At 34.6% G+C, this 10758-nt stretch overlaps 1 protein-coding gene across 1 annotated transcript; it reads left to right on the top strand.

The window, feature by feature from the left end:
* The first annotated feature begins 1300 nt into the window (after positions 1–1300).
* LOC106964355 (V-set domain-containing T-cell activation inhibitor 1-like) lies at positions 1301–6809 on the top strand. Its single transcript, XM_015059843.1, has 4 exons — positions 1301–1327; positions 1431–1836; positions 6000–6096; positions 6757–6809. The coding sequence occupies exons 1-4, from the start codon at positions 1301–1303 to the stop codon at positions 6761–6763; spliced, it is 537 nt and encodes a 178-aa protein (XP_014915329.1). The 3' UTR covers positions 6764–6809.
* The last annotated feature ends 3949 nt before the right edge of the window (positions 6810–10758 follow it).

Below are 10758 nucleotides of genomic sequence, written 5' to 3'. Positions count from 1 at the left end.
AACTAAAAATCACAATAATACTGATTAACATTAGACTGAATATGAACTAAAATAATAACAAAATGATAATACCAAAAATCTCTATCATATGTAGACAATATTTACCCTGTATGACTTTATGAAACACTAAATTCTGAAGCCATATTGTTTCATATTCAGTGTATTTCATGTCTTTCAGTGTCTAATAATTATTATCAGAGGAGGTTTCTGTTATGATCAGGTAGTGTTTGTTTTTTTATTTGTTTCCAATCTGATTAATTCTTGTTCATTATTTTTATTAAGGATTTATCATATAAATTAATTATTTTGTATTAATTTTTTACTCATTTCTTGTCTTCTGTTCTGTGTGCATTTTGGAGGGGACTGTTGTCCCCTTCAGGTTTCTACATCCTTTGTACTTAATTTAATTTCCTCTGTGTTCTTAGTCATTCCTTCAGTTTCTCTGCTCTGTATTGTCTGTATCTGCCTGAGCAGAGTGAAGGGGAGGAAGAGAAGGACGGAGCTAAAATGGTGACAGCTTACATTGATATCAAAAATAGATTTGGTATTGAAAAATAAAACATCATTGAAATATAAAACTTTGTTGTTAAAAAAGAAGTGACATTTAAGAACTTATGATGATACTCATTTTATGGTTCAGCTGTTTTCCAATGAGGTAAATTTAAATTGCTCAGTTCTATTAGTTACATTGTCACTGCAAGTTGTCACCGTTTTGGTGGTTAAACAGGAGGCTCCTTCACTGACCGTCTGTTTTTCCGCTGCCGATGGAAGGTTTAGGTTCAAGTTTCGCTCCCTCAAACACAGATTAGGATCATGTTTTCTAATTATTATCATTATTATTATTAGTTGATAAATCAACAAATATTTCAGTTTTACTGTAAAATAAGCAAATTTAGAGGTTGGGAACTGATGTCATGGCACGTTGCATGGTAGCGGTGGCCAAGATTTACGACATAGACGACTAAAACAACAATACACTGTAAAAAAGAATGCTCCAAATCTACTAATTAAAATTAGATTTGACTATGTTTTAATTTGAGTTAATGTCAATTCATTTTGCATTTAGTAATTTAATTTAAATATATTCAAATCATAAATTAATTATCATTTTGAACAAAAATAAAGTTGGAAAAGATCGAATCATTTGAATTAATCATAGAAATTATTTTAATTCAATTATTATGGGACTGGTGTAAGTTAATCAGTTAACTGATTAGAGTTCATTAATTAGTCATCCGTCCATCCAGTGTCTAACATGTTAACCTGATGACCACAATCCCCATTGGTCATTGAGCGAGAGATGGCCATGTCAAGCCCTGTGTCCTCTGTAATTGAGGCACCCACTCAAACCATCGTGTCTTTATAAGACCTCCCTCCAACTTCCCGCCCCCCGTTTACTTCTTACTGCAGTAATAAGTCGAAATGCATAGAACCATCAGCTTGAGAGATTGGCTGATATAAACCCTGTCTTTTGTGTATTTGTCCTTCTAGCCTCTCAGGAGTCTGTGACTGTGACTGTGGAGTTTCAGGAGGGAGCTTCATCTGTTGTTCTGTCCTGCCAGTACAGCAAAAAACTGGAAGAAATCGCCACAGTGAAATGGAGCCGCTTGGATCTCAGTCCCAGTACTGTCCATCAACGGCGAGAAGGAGACGACTTAAGAGAACAAAATGAGTTTTTCAAAGGTCGAACATCAATGAAACCTGATGCTCTAGACTCTGGTGACTTCAGCCTCACTCTGACTGAACCTCGACTTTGTGACATTGGTACCTACATCTGCAGCCTCCAATATGAAACAGAAGAAATAACAGTGTCAGATGTTCAGCTGAAGGTCACAGGTCAGCTACTTTGTTTTTTACATACACACAATGTATTTCAAAAAGTATTGGATAATGCCTCCAATTATTGAATCCATGTGTTATAAAATAGAAAACATTTCCACTCTGTTGTTTAGCTTGTCTCACAACAATAAATTAAAATCCAATAATATTTAAATAAGATATGAATTTCCCTCTGGGATTAAGAAAGTATTTTCATTCATTCATAAAACAACATAGTCCACGTCAGGCTTCTCAGTTGTTCAATTCAAGTCTTTTAGTCACTTTCATGATCACAGATCTAAAAAATCTAGTATTGAGGAATACTTTTATTCTATCATCATAATCTGTGACCAGTGTGATCCTAGCTATTTTAGGGTTAAATATTAATATAAATACACCCAAGTTATATTAAAAATAAATATTGTAATGTTACATTTTAACAGAAAAAAATAGAAAACCAAGAAATCACATTTACATAAATATTTACAGCCTTTCTATGAAGCAGGACCTGGTACAGACAGGTGGGGCCTGTCTGTTCAAGATTCCACAGATGACAGCAGGTCAAAGGTCAAACACCAAAGCATGAAATCAGTGAAACTATTTGTAGACCTCTGAGACAGGATTGTGTTGAGGGTTAAATCTGGGGAAGGACGTGCGCATGTGGGCCAGCGACATGACACAAGAAAGTTCATAATTGTTCAACTTTTGTCACTGTTGTCACCATCATGTCGTGTGTGTTGGGTTCTCACTCAGTGTGATGCTTTTAGCTCCTTGTGTATTTAAACGTTATCAAGAAAATGAGAGGGGAGAGAGTAACTCAAGGCACCGGAGTGAAGCTTTTTGTCATCCAGTCTATTTGGTAGAAAGAGAGAGAATAAGCAATATTATCGCCCTCATTTTTATTATCAACCTTATTTTAAGTTATCGTGCGATTAGTTGATTTACTGTTTATTGTGACAGGCCTCGCGGTACCACACCAAAATACTGAAAAGATAAAGTGCTGTGCATATTTTCCAGATTAACTCTTGCCTGTGTCGCTCAAGGTGTCTAAAAGCTGTTCAGAGTACACCAGAACAAAACAGAGAAGACTCCCAGCTATCACTAATTTGACTATTTTGGAATCTCAAGCTTTCTTATGCAGCTGCAAAGGACGAAAGAAAAGGAGGACCGACTCAGAAGTTTATGGTAGCAGAGGCATCTTTGAACTCACTCTGCATTTATCTGAATTACTCGCCTAAAACAAAGTCAAGCTGAATGTAAACCTCACGGCTAATGGAGAAAAATCAGCTGATATCCAAATGGCTTCCTGTAGTGTTGATATGTAAAATGATAACATAATGATAAGAAGGACCAGCAGGGGGCACTGTGGGATGGAGAATTTGTCGGGTGGCAGCAGGGTGTCACATAAAGAAGATTGATCCACAGTATTAGAGTCTCTGAGGAGTCAGAAGTGGATGTTTTTGTGGCGGAACATTAAATTTATATTTAAGATCCAAAATGTAGGCTCTTACTGTGAAGGTGGAGAGAGTGGAAATGGAGTGAGGAGCAAAGGAAGAGAAGATCTACTTGTTATGTCAGTCTTGTATTTCTGTTCATTGTTGGAAGTACTTTCTGATTAAAGCGAGACTGGAATTACTTCATCTGTTTTTGCCAACTTCCACACTGTTATTTTAAAGGGCACTACAAGGGCAACGTGTGCAGTCCTGAAAAGGTAAAGAAATAGTGATCAGTTTTATTCAAGATGGAGTCTTTGAAACCACTGAATGGACTAAAACTGGTTAGAAATGTGGACAGCAACTGTTTTAGGCAGCAGTTTGAGCTGTACACTGAAAAAAATTTAACCAACTTAATGTAATTGCTTCAATTGGTTATAAGTAATTCAATTCAGTGTATCAACTCAGTTTACTAAGTGCATTCAACTCAATATTTTATGATCATCCAACTCAATTTATTTTAATTTCTTTAACTGAATTCATTAAGTGAGTTTAAAATGACAAATTTAAGTCAGTTTTACTCAAAACATTTAGGTACTTCAAATAAAGAAGGAAACTAATAAATAATCTCTTCTTAAACAGGGATTTTTTTTGGCTCAGGGAGTTTTTATTTGAGAGTATTTAGACAGGAAAGCTGGTAATGACAGACAGGGAAGACATGCAGCAAAGGTCACATTCCAGGAATCGAACTTACAAAGGCCACGTCGAAGAGTAAGGTCTTCTTATGTGGGTTGTATTCTACCCCTGTGCCACCACAGCATCTGGTTTATACAGGATCGGTCCCTGATGAAGTTTAAAAGGCACTACATGAAGGCAGACGTAGGATCCAGAGGCGGCGTTGAACTTAATTATTTCAAATACACTTTTGAGAGTGCACTCTCAAAACACACTTCTTAGAGGACACTCTAAAAGGTGTAATTGGTCTGTAGTTCATCTTATGGACTTATTTATATTTATCTAATTTAATTATTTTGCTTTAGTTTTGACAACTTACTGCCCTGTGTTCAATTAACTTTAAAGTTAATTGAACAAACATTTAACTTAAAGGAACTTTTTCTTTAACATTATTTGAAACTATTAGAGTCATAGCTTCAGTAGCAAAATCATCTTCATGCATGACAATGCACCACATCATGCTGCAAGGAATACCTCTGTGTCATTGGCTGCTATGGGCTTAAAAGAGGAGAAACTCATGGTGTGGTCACCATCCTCCTCTGACCTCTGACCTATTGAGAACCTTTGGTTCATATCAAACAGCAGCTCTGAGAAGGTGTCCTGACATCCTGCAAAGACATTCAAGCAGAAACTCTCCACAAACTCACAAGTTCAATGGATGCAAGAATTGTGAAGGTGATATTAAAGAAGGGGTCTTACATTAACATGTAACTCGTCTGTTAAGATGTTTTTGATTGAAATGGCTTTTGATTTTAGTAAATGTGACCACTTAATGCTGAACATTTGAAGAATGACCTTTTGCAGATCTTTTTAATCCATAAAATGTTTAGAAAATCTGCTGTTCATAATAATTTGGAGCAGTGCATTTTGAGTTTTTTATTTTTGAAGAAAATACTGTTCTCATTGGGAGGTTTGTTCAGTAAAATTTAATTTATACTGTAATAGTTTATGACTTGAAAATTATACTGACCATCATTTACACTGACCATTTAGGAAAATCTGAGAAAATGTCACTTGCATAATAATTTGGAACATGGTGTAGTGTTTAGGTATTGTTAATAATGTCTTCTAATAACACATAATTACCTAATGATATTTTCAAATTTCCTTTCAACTTTATAAACATTTTTCCCACTCAGAAACATAACGGACTGCAGGACCACCAGCCTTAGAAAGTTTTCTGGGGGAAACCTGAAATTCAAAATACTTTTTTTTTGTCTAAGAGGAAAATTAAATAATGAGTCCAACTACAATTTCCAAAACAAAAAGAAACAGTTGTCCAAAAAACATTTTTCCCTCTATTAAGGTAGGAATGAAAGTTTGATAAAGAAAAAATCTCAATTAAAGTACAGAGCTACTCCAACATGCTGCCACCCTGTGCAAAAAATTCTAGAATCCTGAATATGATTGTCCATCTTTTCCCATCTGTGCCTTTGTTTATGTCAAGGTAATATTTTTCTATGAATGACGTCGAGCATGTGTGCAGCAAACTGCAAATATACAGATTAGACAGCACAATAAACGTAAAAACAAACGTGTACAAACATGTCTGTAAAGATGCACAAGTACATGGCATTGCAACTAATCTAGATAAATGTCACAAATCTGTACAATCAGGGGTATACAGCTGCTGAGCAAGTGTCATGCGCTCCGACAGCAAAGGCAGGAGTGCAACACTGAACCTGGAGGTTGAGGGGGTGTTTATCAGTCTCTTCAAAGTCAAGCCCATTTGAAACTAGATAGAAGAAACTTTTATGTTTCAATAATATGTTGTTATATATGTAGTTTTAATTTATTTATCTACAACAAAAACACAACAAAACTTTTTTTTTTCCTATTTTTACATTGATAACATTACTACTAAACATTGTCACAATGTTTAAAGACAATTCTATTCTATTTTTTTTTAAAGAGGTTAACGTAACATAATTTTGCAAACTGTTACATTTTTTCCTAACAAAAATAAAACAGCATGCATGTCTGGGATTTAACTTGTCTTTTGTATTTCCACAGAAAAATTTCCAACTTGGGCCATAGTTGTCCTGACTTTCCTGGTTATCTTCATCATCCTGCTTCTCTTTTTCATTATTTTATGCATTATAATGATCAGGTAAGCCCCGTCTACAACGGAATTACTGTTGCTCAGTAATTCTGAGTTTTCAATGTGTTTCTATGGTCAAGAGCTCTACCTACATCTGTGGGTGAATGAGAAATACAAATGTTGCTGAAACTTTATGCACTCCTGCCAGTCTTAGCCAGGATTCTTTTGCAGAAGACATTTTTAATCTCAATGAGATTTTCCTAAAGGATAATAATATAGACAATGTACACGTTTAAAATAGAAAGTAGTATTAACTAGGTATTATGTGTAACTTTAAAGGGAAATACATTTTCACAATCTTGTCTGCTAGTGTATTTAGGGTTCTCTACAGCTGATCATCTTAGTAGCCTTCTTTGTCACACCAAACACTCTGCATCCTTCACTACATTTATTAATCTTCTGTTTTTTTCCTCTTCCTAAGAGTTGATTTGTTTGAAATAAGTTTCCAAACAAATTAATCAGTGTTTGAACTAGCCAGGTTTTATATTGATTGGCACTGGGTTCAGCTAGCTAACCTAACTGCTATCCATCAACATCAAATTAACACTCTGCTAAATTACTAATGCAACAATTTCATCACATTTGTTTTACGGGGTACCTCTCTATGTCAGATTGTTTTTATTACTCTTGTCTTTCCGTGTGTTAATGTTTGTCTTTTTTTTTCCTTAGGACATGAGACGTGACCAGATATAATATAACTTAATAAAAATATATAAACCTGCTTTGGAATCATGATCTCCTTTTTTGTCATGACATCTGCCTAAAAACATCCTATGTGGTAAACTATAATTTAGAAAGGGTCATGTCTTATAAGAAATATGGGAGCTAGTTTGAAAGAAAACACAAGTAGTATAAAGACAGAATGGAGATGAAAATTCTACAAAGCAAACAGACTATAGATTGATACCAAAAATCCCTGTAAGCAGAGACACATATCTACACCCCACACCGTCTACAATGACTAAGGGAAAATCCCGAGGCCAACAACAGTGAGTAGTAACAACTGTATTTTGAGTGTCAAGTGCTAGAAAGTCTCTGACATTCAGGAGATACATTCAGAAAATTACTCCACCAAGAGGATGGTCATTAAAACCACTGTCAAAGTTCCTCACCCTTTGAACAACTTCTAAACGTTTTGAATGTTAAACCATGTAAAGGGCCGTAATTAGTTATCATTCCCAGATTGCATCCAGATTGTGCCTCCTAGTGGGCTAAGTAGGTTGCTATGACCAAATAAGGTGAATTGCTGCTTGATTGGTACTTCAACAGACCACGAAACTCCCCAAAAAACAAGCTTCTGACTTAAGACGTAGGTGAGGATTAGGAGGTACAGGGGGTACTGCCTGAAATAAATTCATGGGACTGCAATTGTAGCAGAATGATTGAAGCCTGCTCTCAATGATTGGGAATGCCTGTTACATCTAATTACCTGCCAGCAGGGGTGCTGTGAGTATAAAGGGAGGCTCTTACACCTGCATTACTCGGTGGTTCATTCATTGCTCACTAGTGACATCTGCTGCTGTAACTGTGTCAGCCTTATTATTACTGATAGATATACATAAAAAAAAAAGTAATTGCAATATCGTCACAAAGTTTTTGTCAAGCTCATGCTTAGTGGCATAGTGCTCCTATGTAATAGTGAGCTATTACATGAAACAATACATGAAATTACCTGTAAAATCGATCATATGGACCTAAAAATAGAATCGAACTTCAATAAGATCAATGGGGTTGTATTTTATATTGTGTGTCATGCAAACAGTTGATAAAATTTCCTCTATGTGGAGAGCAGAAATATAAAAACATAGATGTAAAACTACTTTGTAGAAAAATCTTTCTTTAGTTTTTAAATACTAACACTCTTAACAACACGACATTCTTTAAAAAGCCCAAGTAACTAATAACCAAGAATAGCATTCATGTCTCAGATCATTTATTAGTCCACTGTCATGCAACAGATATTTGTATTTTACTTAAAGGAGATGGTTTGTAATGAAAGAGAAAGAGTTTGTCACACATATCCTCATGTTTAAGTGACATCTGAATCAGGGAATGGAAGTGGTTGGAGGAAGAGAAATGTCACAACTAAATTCCAGCTGACAGCTCGTTTAGTTTCTATCAATCAATCAATCAATTAATCAATACTTTAATTAGGTAAACACATGACACAAACACAACATTAAACAAACCCATAATTTACCAAAAAAAGAAAAGGAATAGGCTGAAACCAGGCTTATTCTTGCCTACCCTATTTTATACAACAACCTACCAAAGACATCTTCACAATACATATATAAGTCTACTTTACAGTGTAAGATGTTATCATTTTACATTTTAGAGCTCTTTTGAAGCTCACCAAGAAAGGACATGACTTAAAATCATCATTCAATTAAGTAATGGTTTTGTTCTTGTTAATTAGCCAGAATGTACAAGCTTCGTTAGATTTGACTGAGTAGATATGAAAGAATAAGTCCTGTTAAGAACAACATTTTAACTGTAAATCTTTACTGTCTTTTACAGACTCTGTGTTGTATACATTGGTTAAAAATAGCGGAGACATTCATTTCTATAAAATCTCGTCCACATTTGACCAATTTAAGAAAAGTGTTCAAACCTGCTGAATTCAACTAAGTGTTGTTGTATTAACAAGAAATAGATGAAAACGTATATCACAGAAGAGACATTCTCCACAACAAGTAAGCTGCCATACATGAGTGTTTTCATATTTGTTTTGTTTCAGCCATTGTTTCACCTGGGAATTAAAAACTGTAAAATCTCTTAACATTTTTATTGCTGATTGTAAACTGTTTCAGATATGAGAGCCTCTGAATAAAGTTTTGTATTTTGCAGGTCTACAGTCTCCATTAACAGCATCTCAAAGTGACGACTCCTGGGCTGCTGGATTTTAAAGTCATTCTGCTAATCTGGGACAAGACAATTGATATATTTTAAAAGTTAATTTCAGTAAAGAAAGTTTTATAAAATCGTCAAACCTTAAGAGATTTTTTTTCTCCAATGTTTTGCAGTGATGTCACTTCACTGGATTTTGTTCTAAAACTCTAAGGTCTTTTTCTACAATAGCATCATGGGTTTTAAAGCAGATTGAGTTGCTTGACTTCAAAGATAAATAAATAAATTAAATGTTACAACAGAGAAACATACACATTCGTAAGATTTACTTGGATTTAAATGTTCTTTAGTTTATCTTTTTCATCAGGTGTCTGTTTGATCCTATAGCCCATAAGTTTAGTGCTTTTGTAAAGGCTCCATTTTGGCTCCAGTGGCCTTTGACAGTGAGTGGACAGGAAAGTGGGTTGTTATAAAGGAGGGAAGACATGCAGCAAAAGGCTGCGACTCGAACCCACAACCGCTGCATGGTTCTTTCTGAAATAGTTTCGACTTGTTGGTATTTGATCTGTTCATTAGGAAATGTTCTACCTCCACACCTACAGCTTTACTGCAAAAGAAGCTGTGCTGTGAATAAAAGGAAGTTCAACTTTAGTTTTTTCCCTGTTTCTAAATTTTGATCAAACACTTTCATTATCTTTTCAGAGAATTGTTGTGGCTTAAAGTATGAAAAAAAATCTAAGCACCGTCACCAACATTTTGAAAACTGTATCAGTTTCATTTTTAGAAAGAAATTACTTCCTCACAGATTGATCACGAGCAACTTTAAGTTAAACATCAGTCTGAACTCTGATCAGTGAATTAAGCTTTGTAGGAATCAAACGTGGTACAAAGCAAAGAAAGAAAATGTAAGTAAAATAAACTTATTTCAAAATAAGGAAATTTTGAAGTAAGTATTTTACTTACTTATTGAAATAAAATAAGGAAAATATTTTACTTCAAGGAAAATATTTTCCTTGAAGTAAGTAAAGATAAGTAGGTAAATTTTTATTGATACAGTACCTTTCTCAAACAGCAGTCACAGTGCTTCACAGTAAAAACAGTAAAGAAAAAGATCAAAAGCAATAAAAAAAATACATAGAAAACCAACATACAGAGAGCGAAGAGTGTAGAGGATAGAAACAGAGATTTAAAATACCAAGGTTCACATACATATCCTAAATTATAAAATGAAACACTCTGTAAGTCTTGGCTTCTAAAATTACTGGAATGTATTATATTTATTGAAAATATTTATAAACTTTAATTCGTTTTTATTGCCTTTTCAAAACTCTTAACTACTGATTCTTGGATTTGTTTATTGGAATGTTATTCTGTAAATGTTAATGTATTTCAATAATAATGTGGAACTGTTCACTCTTTCAGTAACAGTCTTTACTTGTTTCTAAATACTGTACATTTATTCTCCATGTTTTACGGCCTCCAGAGGGCGCAAGGAGCTTCCTGCGCCCTCTGCAGGTACCAACAGGAGCTTCAATCTACCTGTAGACCATGAGCTGCTGGCGCACTCTACTGGCAAATCAAGCTATTACAGATAAACTGAAGCTAAAGGTGGTTTATGATCACAACATTCAGGAAGTTTCAGGTTGTGGTGTTTTGATAATGAATATTTTTGTTTTTGTTCATGTGAGGGATTTACTCCCTCATTAGGTGCTATATGTTGTACCTCCTGTATTCTAATTCATTTTACTGATAACTATACATTTTCTGTTTGGGGATCATTTTAAACCTGATTTATTTATTTAAGATTTTGTTCTAATCACT

Source organism: Poecilia latipinna, unplaced genomic scaffold, assembly GCF_001443285.1.
Source record: "Poecilia latipinna isolate Pla-1442-1.1 unplaced genomic scaffold, P_latipinna-1.0 Scaffold1662, whole genome shotgun sequence".
NCBI lineage: Eukaryota > Metazoa > Chordata > Actinopteri > Cyprinodontiformes > Poeciliidae > Poecilia > Poecilia latipinna.
This window is presented reverse-complemented; position numbering and strand designations above follow the sequence as displayed.

Coding starts and splice junctions, on each gene's coding strand:
- LOC106964355 (XM_015059843.1), top strand. CDS start 1,301: ATGGCCATGTCAAGCCCTGTGTCCTCT. Junction 1,328..1,430: donor TGTCAAGCCCTGTGTCCTCT/GTAATTGAGGCA, acceptor CGAAATGCATAG/AACCATCAGCTTGAGAGATT. Junction 1,837..5,999: donor TGTTCAGCTGAAGGTCACAG/GTCAGCTACTTT, acceptor GTATTTCCACAG/AAAAATTTCCAACTTGGGCC.